The 14,246-nt window shown below is 47.1% G+C and overlaps 2 protein-coding genes across 2 annotated transcripts; one reads left to right on the top strand and one right to left on the bottom strand.

Annotated features, from left to right (window-relative positions):
* Window positions 1-1,247: 1,247 nt before the first annotated feature.
* On the top strand, window positions 1,248-5,385 carry LOC101770044 (protein FATTY ACID EXPORT 3, chloroplastic). The gene is made up of 7 exons (XM_012846526.3): window positions 1,248-1,648; window positions 2,001-2,391; window positions 2,585-2,755; window positions 3,895-3,941; window positions 4,048-4,085; window positions 4,764-4,850; window positions 4,966-5,385. The coding sequence occupies exons 1-6, from the start codon at window positions 1,427-1,429 to the stop codon at window positions 4,846-4,848; spliced, it is 954 nt and encodes a 317-aa protein (XP_012701980.1). The 5' UTR covers window positions 1,248-1,426; the 3' UTR covers window positions 4,849-4,850; window positions 4,966-5,385.
* Window positions 5,386-6,287: 902 nt separating this feature from the next.
* LOC101769639 (probable WRKY transcription factor 38) lies at window positions 6,288-7,765 on the bottom strand. Its single transcript, XM_004970331.4, has 2 exons — window positions 7,310-7,765; window positions 6,288-7,187 (listed from the first exon to the last, which is right to left on the bottom strand). Exons 1-2 carry the CDS (start codon window positions 7,591-7,593, stop codon window positions 6,575-6,577), a joined length of 897 nt encoding a protein of 298 aa, XP_004970388.1. The 5' UTR covers window positions 7,594-7,765; the 3' UTR covers window positions 6,288-6,574.
* Window positions 7,766-14,246: the final 6,481 nt, after the last annotated feature.

Below are 14,246 nucleotides of genomic sequence, written 5' to 3'. Positions count from 1 at the left end.
GTTCGCCAAGTTCAAAGGAATGAGCCAATGATCGATCGGCATACACGTGCAGCCTTGAAGAGACGTGGTAGATCTGGGTTATGGCCTTTTGGTTCTATCAAGCGACCAGCCATTTGCACGCACGTTTGTTTCTCCTTTTGCGCATCGTGTCACATACCACCACTTGGATGTAGTATTGTTTCACGCACAAGACCTCTCGACGCGCCTCCCTTTGGCAGCGCTCCCGGCCGCTCTGCTCCACGCGAGAAGCTGGGAGCGCTGCCAAACGCGTCTCCGCCGGCCTGCTCCGTGACAATGTGTCATCAGTAACAAAGTGTTTATCAGTGACTCAATGTTTTAGTAAGCCACGTGTTTCCTCTCTAGCGCCCTGGGGTTTACACCTCAGGCTCGTCCATCTACCAGAGTATATGCTAGTGGGGTTCACGCGCACAAACTCGGGGGCGTTTGGTTCCTTTGCTTATTTTTAGCACGTGTCACATCGAATATTTAGATACTAATTAGGAGTATTAAACATAGACTATTTACAAAACCCACATAAGTGGAGGCTAAACGGCGAGACGAATTTATTAAACCTAATTAATCTATCATTAACAAATGTAGACTGTAGCAACACATTGTCAAATCATGGACTAATTAGACTTAATAGATTCGTCTCGCCGTTTAACCTCCACTTATGTAATGAATTTTATAAATAATCTACATTTAATACTCCTAATTAGTATCTAAACATTCGATGTGATGGGTGCTAAAAATAAGCAAGAGTAACCAAGCCAGCCCCAACGAAATATAAGCACAGGTTGGGCCGGTACAAGTACAACGTCACAAGAGCAGAACAAGTCTGTGACCGGAGCAGCGGCGTTGGCAGGGAGTGAAGGACTGGAGACGACAACAAGTTGAGCTAGCACGGTGAGAAAAAATCCACAGACTCACACATACGGTGTGCGCATCATGTGTTAGCGGAGATGTGCGACAAACGGGATACGATCACGCGACGGACGGGAGCTCACCAGCGAGTTCGTCCTGAGTTGGACATGACGGGCGCGCTTCGAAACGTGCTGGAAGCCTGGAAAGCGAAGCGAAACGCAACGGATGCCTGGCAAAAAAGCGCCGCGATAGCCGAGCCCCCACGCAACAAACAAACCCCCCACCCGAGTCGCGAGCTCCGACCCACAAAAAAAAAAAGAAGAAAACTGGCCAAAAGCCCCCAAGAAACCCCACAAAATACCCCCGTTTTCCCCACTCGACCGGCCACTCCTTCCCCCCTTCGTGCCGTCCGCCGCCCGGCCCCCTCCGCTCCGCCTTGCGCCTCCCCCATTCCATTCCACCGCTCCCACCACCCCTCGCCACCCCGCCCTCTCCCTCCCGTCTCCTCCCTTCCCGAGGCGGCGCGCGCAGCCGCGGGGCGCCCAACCACCGCCCGTCCCCGATGGCCGCCTCCCTCCTCCACGCCGCCGCCGCCGCCGCCCCCAGCCAGCCCGCCCGCACCTCGTTCCACCCGCTCGCCTCCGCCCCCGTGTCCCTGCGCCTCGCGCGCCCCTCGTCCTCGTCCCGCCGCCGCCTCGAGGCCTCGTTCCGGGCGCTCTCGGCCGGCCACCGCTTCGCCGGGAGGCCCCGCCGCGTCGTCGCCGCCTTCGCGGGGGAGGAAACCGTGAGTCAACCTTCTCTCTCCGAGATCCTCGCGCGCGCTGTTGTTTCCGCGCCGAGATTCCCTCGCTCGCTGGCGTGGTTGTTTTGCTTCCGCCTAACTGATCCGCGTAGTTTCAGCTGGTCGCCGATTTTCCACATTTGGGCAAATTTGTTGACTCGGTGCGCTTTATTTGACTGCCCTGAATGCGATGAGTAGAGTATTTGCCAAATGGGAGATGCTTGTCATATGGTGGTGTTCATTTCGATTACCGGCTGGGTTCCTTGCGATGTTTTGATCAGTTTGTTACGACACATTTCATGATTCCTTGGCCGAGTTTTGGTGCTCAAATTATCCATCCTGCTGCTTGATTCAGGAGGGTTCAGGGGTGGGTGATGAGAAAGATAACAGCAAGGAGGAAATAAAGCCAGAGGAGGCTCAGGAAGCTTGGAAGGTAATGCTGGAGCAGTTCAAGGCCGAGGCCCTGCGGATGCAGGCCCTGTCAGTGCAGGCCTATGATGTCTACTCCAAGAGGACAAGGGAGGTGCTGTTGGAGGCCTCTGAGAAGCTGAAGATACAGGCCGACAAAGCACAGAAGGACCTGAGCGTGATCGCGTCGGAGGTTGGTCAGGAGGGACAAGAATATCTAACGATGGCAGCCCAGAACTCCCCGGACTCGATCAAGGACATCACGACGACGTTCAGGGCTCTTGGAAAGTTGAATTGGCCATCAGAGTATGAGGATTATCATGTGGGCATTCCCTTCGGTATGTAAATGCTCCATGTTGGAATCTTCAATGCAAATTAATTTCACTCTCTGAGATTGAGAATTTTTTATACACTAAGAGGAATATAGTTGCTAGACCGTGTGATTAGTTGTACTGTCAATTAGCTGTTGCCATAACTTCATACCAACTGGTAGGGTCAAAGTTGTTCATGCCCTTGCATCGTCTCCTGTAGGTACCTTTCTTACTGTTGGGGGTTTCCTTAACTTCATGTTGACTGGAAGTACCTCTGCAATTCGCTTTGGTATTGTTCTTGGCTTTGCATTGTTGGCTCTGGGTATCTCAAGTTTGAGATCACAAAGACAAGGAGGACGTCGGCCTCGTCTTCTGTTGAAAGGGCAAGCTGGTTAGTTCATTTCTGCCACCATTTTTGCTGTGCTGCGATATGTCTGTGCTTTTCATGATTTAGAATACTTGGAGAAGCATACTTGTGGTCTTTAGCTTGTTCTGAGATGCATGCCGTGTATGCTTATTTAACATACATTTAAGTTTGTAGCCTCAACATAAACAGAGTAGAACGGATTGAAGATAAAATAGAAGGATTGTTTGTGGCTTGTGCAGTATCAAATTTGGAATGTTAGCTTCCAAATAGTAGACTACTATTTGCTTGATCGGCTGATAAGTTCCAGTGTCTTTTTTGTGTTTGTTCATAGAGTTTAATGTGCCCTTTTCAAAATTTGATGCTCTATTATGTTTACGTAACTATGTTAATTTGATAGGCATAGCTTACTATAATGCTTCTTCCTATAACCTTGTGCTGTCAGGGAAAGTTCCATATCCACCGTTTTAGTAGCCTTTTGTAGTGAGGCTATATATCTCTACTGTTCCAGTACGCATACTATTTAGGTTTCTCATAATTCTAATAAAAGTAACCTTAGTATGGATTGTTCCTACGGTTACTGTAACACTGGATTGAACTTTAATGTACCCCACGGCAAAAATATATAGGATGATTTTCATAAGGTTTTGTGTCTGCTGCATCTTAAATTTGTAACTTATAATGAATGTTTAATGTTAATTTAGTAGTGATAAGAATATTGGTAAAGCATAATGTTGCATTTCTAACTTCTAGTTTCCTGTCCAAGTGGGATTTATAAATTGCTCTTGTTCATTTACAAACCTGACATACCATTCCACCGTTTGATATCTGACCTTAGTATCATGGTTTGAACTGGATTAAAGTTTATACTACCGCAGTTCCAGTACTGTTAGATTTCTATAATGATCTACTTGGATGTCATAACACAAAATTGTTATTTATTGGTCAGGTACATAGCATCAGAGTTTTCAAACTTTTATAATAGAACATGCTCTGTAATTATTATATGATGTTATCTTTATGATGATTTACATTTCTCTTATTGGCCGTGGAATGATTCTTGATTCATCATGAATTAGCTATATCTCAAGAGTACAGATTTACATATCATAAAATTGTTAGGCTTCTAGCTAGTAATTTGTTGATGTTTGACTTGTGACCTGCAGCAATTGCTACTATCATCTTCTTCAGGGAGTTTTCAGTTCTACTCCAGGTATTCTTTGTAGCATTAATAGCGATTCTATCATAAATTAAATTTATGATGTTTTCTTCTTATGATCTTAAGAATTTAATTTACATATCCTTTTTGTACCCTACAGTATGGCTGGTTCCCAAAAATTTTCATGGTCCTCCTCAGGTTAGTATAATTGTTTGTAGTATTCTACATTCACAGGAACACTTAGCGATTGATGATAATGTTAAATGGGCTCATCACATGTTTTTGTGTCTCAACCTGCGCTGCAGGCTCAAGAAATGTCTTGTATAAAATTTTTCTTTAGATGGATGTGAAAATCTTCTTGTCCATTTGCATTTGAACTTTCTGGTAACCAGTGATGTTGTGATTGATCACCTATCAATTTATAGTCTCCTAAAGATGAGCTGTCTTTCTTGATCCATTGGTATTCTATCTTTGTACTGCCCCCTGTCAAACTTTCAGTGTTATAGCAGAAAACATGAGTAAGAAAATTACGTTTACTAAATTCTTGACTTTCGGACACATTTTCCTGCTGTGCGTTCAGTTCACCTTGTAGCACATGTTTGTACCATCCCTCCCAAAACATGAGGAGCTTTTCTTTTAAAACATTAATACATATTAATGATACAATAGTTTATGTCAATGACTAGACAAATGTTATCGATTAGCATAGATGCATGGTTGGTTATAGACCACTCTTTATCAACCTAAACCTATAGTATCTTAAATTGAATAGTAGGTTTCAGTTCCCTTGTCTTTCAGTGCTTAAGCTTTTCATTTCCTGTGTAGCAACAACAGCCATTTTTCCTGTGTAGAGACTAATTTCGAATTGTGCTGCAGTGGGGTGGTGGCAGCCTTTTACTTTTATCGCATGGCGACTGGTGCCCCCAAAGATCTAAGCAGCAAGAGTGATTCTGTGAACTAATGGTAAATTTGATTTACGCAACATGTGCTTTCCCATGTGCACTGCACATATTATACTACTATTACGTTGTCTATACACTTTGGTAACTCAACTAGTTCAATATTATATACTATGCAGAACTGGGATGAATCAGATGATCACCCGGAAACTTGGGCTTGGAAGATTATGGCCCTCTGCTTTCGATTTCCCTCAGCGTTCAATTCAGGCAAGCTCGGTTTGTCTCTAGTGTCTTAGGTGTCACTGCACAGTGACACATGGATTCAGAAGAACTGCCTGCTTACTCGGCCTCTCTGCCACAAATCGTTGCTTTACTCATGTAATATAGATGATAAGCCTGAGCAACATTAATAAACGACCTCCAAAGGTCATGATGTAGCTAGCTGTTCAGTTTGTCTGTTGTTTATTGCATGGGGAAATAGTTGTGCTGTAACGCGTTCAATGTTTTAGAGGAAACTATCAAGCCGTATTCTTTTTGTTTCTTGCACTCAGTTATATCTGGTGGATGATATGGAACCCTTCCTGCTCTAGTTCTTTTTCTGTTACCCTGAATTTAACCAGCCATAAGCTGGTATGCAGTTTTTACACGTTCTGGAATCTACCTAGGCGTTGTTTTTTTTTTTGAAAGATACGCATTGCTTGTTTAGTCAATCGGTCTACTAAAAAATATTTCCTTAAATCCCACGTGACGAATATCAGCTCATTCGTTCGTGGTGGATACCGTACATCTCAAGCTTGGGTATCATGGTCATATCGGATGTTCGGATGCTAATTAGGAGGACTAAATATGAACTAGTTATAATCGGATGTTCGGATGCTAATTAGGAGGACTAAATATGAACTAGTTATAAAACTAATTGAACATCATGGTCATATCGGATGTTCGGATGCTAATTAGGAGGACTAAATATGAACTAGTTATAAAACTAATTGAACAAATGAAATTTAATTCACGAGATGAATCTATTAAAGCTAATTAATCCATCATTAGCAAATGTAGTTAATTAATCCATCATTAGCAAATGGTTACTGCAATACCATATTGTCAAATTATGAACTAATTAAGTTTAATAGATTCGTCTCGTGAATTAAACTCCATCGGTGCAATTAGTTTTATAATTAGACTATATTTAATATTTCTAATTAGTATCAACGTCTAACGTGACGTGCGAAACGATGTGACGTGCGAAAGTCGTGCGAAAGTTTAGCAGGTACTGCGAGCTTTGCGCTGCGCAAAAATGATCCGCTTTCCCCTTGGCTAATCGAAGTCTGTCAACACAGATGTCGAGTCTTTTTTGTTTTCACATGATGACATTCTTGTCGGAAACAGTGCTGACGTCCCACACGTCACTTTTTTCCTTCGGTTGACTCCATTTTCTAATGTGCAACTGTGCAGGTATATTTTTTCCCCGAGAACTCTGTATGTTCAACCATTCCTCGTGTTTTTTTAAGAAAATATTCCATACGTATTTCTGTATTAACATGTCCAGGTGTCTGCTGAAACAAGATACAATTCCTACTAGCATACTATAGAAACCAATTAATCGGTGGTGTGCTCTAGCTCTACGGCAAACCTCTCGAGTCTCGAGCAGAGCCTGAGAGAGACTCGGCCCTCGTGGGTCGCCATTCATTACTGCCCGGTCGGAGCGTACTACAACGACGTCGACTACACATCCAAATCTACTGTCCTGCCCAGATTGGGCACAACACGGCTGAGCTGCTAACGAAGCTACTGAAACGTAGTAGCAATGTGATGGAGACCGGCGAAGTCAAGTGGGTCGTTGAGGAGGACGGACTCCCAGCCGAGGCTCCCGTCCAAGAACTCCATCACCGGATCAGAAGCGTAGCAAGGAGTCGTCGCGCAGATCAGCTGGTCGACTGTCGCCATGTCGTGCCACTCGTTCGTCTGGGCCTCGAACTCGAACCCGACCTCCGACGACGGCGACGGCGAGACCGACGGCGGCGGCGACCAGCCTCCCTGCGACTGCGACATGGAGGCCGCCGGCGAGCCGCCCGTGCTCGCGTCGGCGGACCCCCAGGAGGTGGATCCGAAGTCGACGACAGCGGGCGGCGGCGCGCCTCCCTGGAGGTGGCACGCCGCAGCGGCCGCGCCCCTACAGGTGTGCTCCCCGTAGTAGGCGATCTCGTACGCCGCGGGGTGGTCCCGCGTCCGCTGCACCCGCCGGGTGGCGTTGCAGCCCTGCTGCTGCTTGTGCGCGCAGCGGTAGTAGAGCCGCGGGTGCTTGTGCCCGTTGATCTCCTTCTGCCCGTATTTCCTCCAGATGAAGCCGTCCACCGTCGTCCCGCTCGTCACCTCCTTCACGGCCTCCGCCCCACGCGCCCTGCGAGATCAAAGGGAGGATTCGTTTGTTAGCACACCGGCCGCTTCTTGTTAAATCGCCCAAGATCGCAAGGCTCTAGGCCTTTGCGGTTCACGGTCCAACACACGGTGATCTCATCTCACCTTCTTTTGGGCGGCGGCCCCGGAGGAGGAGGAGACCAATAAGCTCCTGCCGCTGGCGGCGCTACCTCCTGGTGGTACTCGGGCGCCTTCCTCTTGCGACCGCTGGCGGTGGCCCTGAGCGCGTCGATGACGCGGCCGCAGCAGCGGAGGATCTCGGCGGCGAGCTCCTGGTGCGGCGACGCCGCCGGGGACGCGGTACGGAGCAGGTCCCCGAGGTGCGCCGCGGACTGCTGCCCCATGGTCATCAGCTCCAGCACCACGGCGGCCGGGGTGTCCATCGTCATGGTAAAGTAGTGTGAGGTGTGGCTGCGCTCGCTAGCTACTTGGATGATGATCAGTTGATCACTGGTTTGCCTCACGCTCTCGCGGCTCGCTCGCTCGTTGGCTTCCACCAGGTCGTCTCTGTGGCCAGCGGGCTGCGGGCGCAACCACTGGAGGCCGAGGAGAGCTGGAGTAAGATGCGGAGCCAGTGGAGCTGCCGGGTCGCTCTATTTATAGGCCTCGCGGCTCGGCACCTCGGCAAGGAGGAGGGGGAGGCCGGAGGGGAAGGAAGCCGCGCGGAAGCCGCAGGAAGCAGTCAGCGAAGGAGACGAGTGGAGAGCGCTACGCGACAAGGCCCACTCTGCTTCGCTGGGCCCTTTTCTGACGTACGCAGCCCGAGCTCAAGCTACGCCTCGGCGTCATCTCACTCACCTACTAGCTACGCTACGCGCCTGCCGTTGTTTGCTCACCGAGCAGTACGGTCTCCTATCCTCCCCGGCTCCAACTCCCCTGCAATGTCCCTCTCCCTAACAATATAAAAAACAGCTACTTGGAGGGGGAGGCGCTCCATATATCAGATTACCATATAAATTCTCATTGCTAAAATTTTTAGTGATCATCGAAACACGTCTCAAATCTCACCACATCAAGGGATTCATCCGCTCTATCCTATCCACCGATATTTTTCGTGGCAAGACATTTCACAGAAGTGGAAGGAAGAGGAGCTCCGACCTGCCTCTACCGATCCTACGCCATGGTTGTGGATCTGGCTCCTCCAGACCGGTTGTGTGGCGCCGCCCACTTTGCTCACTATGTTAACTTTCGCGACGCCATGGCTGCTGCTCCACCAATCGCCGCCACATTGCGAGATGCTACGAGCTCACTAGATCCCTTTTCGGGCTATAATCTTGCTCCTAATCCCCACGCTCGCCGACAGCGCGAACACCATAAAAGTAGCTGTAGCTCCTCTGCATCTGCCGAATCCATCTCTTGGAGGCCTAGCCACATGGTCAAGAGACGCGAAGCGGTGCAGTTGTGAGTGAGAGGGAGAGGGCCCCGATGAGAAAGATAGGATGGGTCTAGACCGGGGTATAGTTGAGACATTGGCAGATGGATTTCACGAATTGGGTATGAGTTATTTTGGTAGTCTAGTGCAGTAATAGTTAGCAAAAATGCAAAAAAACAATTATTGGTAAGAGAAAGAGAATGGGAAAAAAAAAAGTAATCCGTTGGAGATGTTGGGATCCCATCAGGCCGGCCTTGGGTAGCCGGAGCTCCCTCTGCCTCTTGGGGCTCGAGAGAAGCCAGCAGCAAACACCGGCGACGTACCATTAAACTACTAGCTAGGAGAAGAAGATGCCAGCACCGATTGGATAGATTATGATGACCGATAAGGTAACCAGCGAGCTACTCCAATCCGAATTAAGATACGCTCTGGCACGCGGGGGCGACCCGGAGCCCCATCGTCAAAACGGGGCATACGTACGTGTAACGTGTACGTACATGCCCGATGATATACGCCCCGCAGTGGTTAGCACCAAAACGTGTTGGCGCCCTTGTTTATGCCACAATCATACGTGGTACGCACGCGAGCAGCATCACATGGGGTTCGGTGTCGAGTCAGCTCGATCACCTCTCAGTTCAGTGCTCCTGTACGTATTACTAAACCGCCGAGTCCTTGTATTCTAATTTCCCGGTGATCTCAGTGCCGTATATATATTTTCCTCCTCCATTTGTTGGGCCCCGGCCCCATGTGCCGGACGCGTGAGCGCCGGTCAGCGATTCCGCGGCCGCCGCCGTGGCACCAGTGCCGGCCACCGCTTGATTCGGCGGGCATCATCAGCCGGCGAGCGAGCCCGAGCAGAGGGAGCGAGCACAGAGCCCGAGAGCCGTGTGTGTGTGGTGACAGCGACACATGGGCGCGATTCCGTCGAGGGAGACAGAAACGACAAGTGTCCCGGGCGGGAAGAGAGGGATAGGATCCTTTATTCTGCGGAGCGGGAGGTCAACGTGCATGCACGGTTCCGGTACTCTCCGATCGATCAAGCGAAGGCCAACTTTGGGATGCGCTGTAGTAATACTGTAGCGTTTCGTTTGTATTTGTGAATTATTGTCCAAATATTGACTAATTAGGCTCAAAAGATTCGTTTCGCAAAGTACAACAAAACTGTGCAATTAGTTTTTGATTTCGTCTACATTTAGTACTCCATGCATGTACCGCAAATTTGATGTGATGGGGAATCTTCTTTTTGTATAGTGCCAAAGTTGGAATTTGGGGATGAACTAAACAAGGCCCTGGTTCAATGTACTCGCGGGCCCGGGTGTGTGTGTGGGGTGTGGGGGGGGGGGGGGGGGAACCAACCCTGCTTTTACATTGACTACTCGAAAAAAAGCTAAAGGCAAGAGAAGGGTTCAACGTGGCCGTGTGGTTCTTTCTTCGGATATCAACACTGCACTTCCTAATAAAGCAGTCTCGTGTGGGTGATTATTTGGCTTGTTCCTAGTAAACTTGCTAAAGAGTTTTAGAGTTTGGTTCTTCATTCACTGTTTTAACTTGATCCATTCCATTTGAATGAATTTGGATGACATCATCACTTATCCTACATAATTCTCCCAGTCAAACCAGTTTTGGGTAAAAAAAAAAAAGAAACTCATACGCTCCTGATACATATGACAAGACGTGCAAGGCTGGAGCGACCTCTCTTTAAGGACAATACCTTAGCCGGTCAAAGGTTACAGAAAAAACTCAAAGAAACTTGCAAGTGATAGATAGTACTTTATTGTAAGAAAGTGATTTGCATGTGGATATTTGAAAAAAACCCCTGATTTTGTGGGTTGATTCTTGTAATTTTTCTTAATTATGTTTCATGCGTGTGTGTGTGTGTTTGTGTGTGTGTGTGTGCCTTGTTAGGCATACTGCCGATTGCACAACGGAAACATGCTCAAGCGCTGACTTGATAGGTCGATCGGGACGTGAGAACTGAGAACGCTGACTATATGGTCTTCCGAGAATCTAACATATATCACGGGGACTCTGATGCTGCGGTAGCGTGATTAGGTACCGTACCCCAGGTGAGCTGACTGGTTAGGGCACGCTTTCTCACTTGACTCGCCAAGATGCGCACCGAGACCTCGTTTTGGATTCTCTCGTCAAAGAAATTAGCCTTGCTCATTTGGCTTCTTTGGCTTGAGTACTACTACTACTACTTGACCTTCAGATTCTATATGTGTTTCTTGAAGAAAAATTATCCAGGATAGGACGAGTACTTAACCAAAACCATCTAATACCTCGCGCATGTTAGGATTGCGTAGATGGTCTGCTGATGCGTTTTTTCTTTATTTGTACTATAAAATTAACTCCCACCGCCAGCATTTGGTCATTGTTTTCGTTTGTAGAGACATACAGTAGTAGCTAACAATATTTTAGCACTCTTATCAACCCAGGATCCATACACCTGGGCTCTGAGCAAGCCTGCTCGTAATTAAGGCCAACGAGGCTCTGTTAATTAAGTGTGTTACACTTCAGCCAAACATTGTAAATGATTGACTCCTCGACGCCTCTGCACCAAACCATCCGGACACGGTTCAGCTATAATAAACTGCAAGTGCTACCTCAATTATCAAAAGCCATAGCCATCTGTTAGGGTTACATTTCACTCTGTGCTACCATGCATGCAACTAATTCTGTAGTTGTGACTTTGCAAACATCTTTAATTACTTTTGCAAAATATTTTTGAGGAAATTGGTTTTGCAAACTATTTTTGAGGAAATTGGTTTTGCAAAATGTTAGCCAGATAATTTAGCACACTAGTACTACTTAAACTTGGACCCCAGAGGCCGGAGACTATTTAGGATCGCTTTTTCTTGCATCCCGGCAATGCTTTGACCAGAGCAATCGCGCTAGGTTTTCACGTCCACTTGCACACCGATGGAATTCCAATGTAATTCCTGATCGAATGCGAAACAAAACTGTTCTACTACTATACTGCCAGTCAGTTTCACGCATAAGTACAAAACTGCGCTCAAAACCCTCATATTTAAACGACCAGAAGATCAAGGTCTCTGGGCAAGAAACTTGTTCGTCCATGTTCGTGTTTTTGACCTAAATTGATACACAGGTCGGCAAGGTATAGTAGACACACCAGACATATAGAGACATACTCTTTAACTATAAACAATCGGAAACGTACACCGGCCATGGGAGAAATTCTCTTTCCTTATTTGACCCAGGTGTTAGGAACTGAGCACATAATTTCCTCCAGGAAATCAAGTATGTCTGCCGTCATCAGCTAGAGCTCGGCGAGTCAAAGGCCTCAATATAATGCATGGCTGAATCTTTCTCTCTCTCTCTCTCTCTCCCTCTCTCTTTAAGGGCAAACCTCATTGGCTGAATCTGAGCTAGCTACTTGCATTGCGCAGTCGTACGCGGCGTTTTAGGGACCCCCCAGTGATTGGCTGGGCCCAATCAGCTTGTTAGTAGTGTTAATGACGTACGCACACGCGCATCAGTCAGCCGGTACTACCCGGTAGAAAGTAGCAACTCACAGTTTTGCAGCAGGAAAGCGACGTAGCTCACATCAAGGGACAAAAATTACCTGTTCTTTAGCTTCCCTTTTGCATGCTAGGTCTTGGCCCCCTTTGAAATGGTCCGGAAGCACACCAAAAGAATGCCAACAAAGCTCTGGCAACAGGCGTGAAGGTGACTGAGCTGCGATCGAACTGTAGCCAGTAACCAATTCAATCTGATGTTGCCGCTGAAAGGAGTAGGGTTCTAATTGATTTCAACAGAGACATGACATGGAGGCAGGCAGGCATATCCCATGAGCGGCTGCAGATAGAACTGTGACTGTTTTAGCAACGCGGGGATAGGGTTCTTCTTCGGAGAAAGCTTGGAGACCACATGGGAATAGAATAGTTGCCGCAACCGCAACAGAAGACAGGAATGGCTGCGCGTCCCTGTGCATGGACAGGTCACAAGGACAGGCCATGTTTGCCATGGGCGGCCACAGGATATCTCCATCGGGAACAAGGAAACTTCTAATCGCACGGACCCCGAACCCGATCAAGCAAGCGCCTCGCCTCGCTGGCCGCAGCAGGGCTGGCCCTGGCCATTGCCAGAAAACAGTGGTCAAATCATGAGTGACGAACAGGAAAACGTGTGGCGACAGTACAAAGAGACACGGGCGAGCCTATCACCGATAGGCTTCTGCGGTGTGGCTGGTCCTGCGGCCGGCGTCACGGCTACTTACCTTTTCGGTCGCACGTGTAGCACGACTGGTGTGGGGTTCAGCGAATGATCGCCGGGTTTCCGGAACGGAACAGATCAGGGTTAAAGAAAACGGGTGACAGGGATCGGTAGCTAAACAAATTACGGCAAGGACCAGTGAAAGAGCAGGGTGACGTGCAGTATCTGCACTGTATAGAGATACGGATACCATCGCGTGTTGCCCTTGAAGCTGTCAACGTTAATTCCTCGGAGGAAAACCTAGTCGTCGTCAAATGTCAACACGAGCTGTGTACGTGCTAGCTGGTAGCCTGCTACATGTTGACCCCAAGTTCGACCGTCTTCTGGAAAGGGCAAACAAAGACAACTTAATAACCTATCATACGTGCTGGTTTGAGACATAAGAAACTTTGTTTGTTTTTAGATCAAAGACTATAAAGAATAGCAAAGCTGCGGTTGTTGTACTATTTCTATTTTGCATGAGTATACTTTATGCGTTCTAGCAACAAATCTAGTCAGACAAGTTGAGTGGCTAGATTTTGAAATAAATAGTACGCATACAAATACAGTATCTGCTTCAAGTTGAAAATATAGCTGCATTTGTCAACAAAAAAGTAGGAAACCAAAGAAATTTATCTGATGCATCTACATCAATCATAATTTGGCTCCATCAATTTAGAGCACACGAATGTGCCCTTAATTCCGTTAGTTGTTTTATACTCCCTCTACATAGTCTACAAGATGTAGCTTTAGCCACCAATTTCTATAGAATTATACTATTAGAATATTTGGCGTCAGCCTATATGCTAGTTTTTCTAATTTTGCAAATAGAAAAAATTGTATCTTATAAAATTATTTTTTTAAAAAAGTATAAATTTGATTTTCATGATGAGTCTAGCTAGTGTCATCAAAGCTCTATGATAAAAAAAAGTTTGTCTTAGGAAAAATCTTAAACTGAATGTATAGAGTATTTGTAGTTGGAGGGAGCTAGTATTACTCGTGGTGGGTTGTGTCGTCGCTGCGTCAAGATAACTAAGCTATCTGCCTATCCCCAGGGGCGGATCTAGGGCCCAGGCTGCCCAGGTTGCAGCCCGAGACGAGCTCATATAGTCCCTTTAACATATGTGGTATTTAGCCTAACAAAAGGAGGTTTATGAGGCAAGATTAGAACGTTTTGACTGTGATTCAGCGACTTAGCCCGGGGTGCAGCCCCATTTTGGATCCGCCCCTGCCTATCCCCATGACTGACACTATGATTCAGCCCGTTTCTTCTTCTTCTTCTTTTGGAACCAGAGTCCATTTCCTCTTGTTGTAGTTGATTTGCTCGGCAAATAAATTAAATTCTGTTGAATCAGATGATATTTGCATCCATTCAAATTTTCTCTACGTTTTCAGTCCTTTCGAAGCTTCTAAATTTCGAAACACATGCACAGGATATAGGGCAGCACAGTT

Source organism: Setaria italica, chromosome V (genome assembly GCF_000263155.2).
Source record: "Setaria italica strain Yugu1 chromosome V, Setaria_italica_v2.0, whole genome shotgun sequence".
In the NCBI taxonomy this organism is placed as follows: Eukaryota; Viridiplantae; Streptophyta; class Magnoliopsida; order Poales; family Poaceae; genus Setaria; species Setaria italica.
Note: the sequence above shows the minus strand (reverse complement) of the source record. Positions and strands in the feature narration are given on the sequence as shown.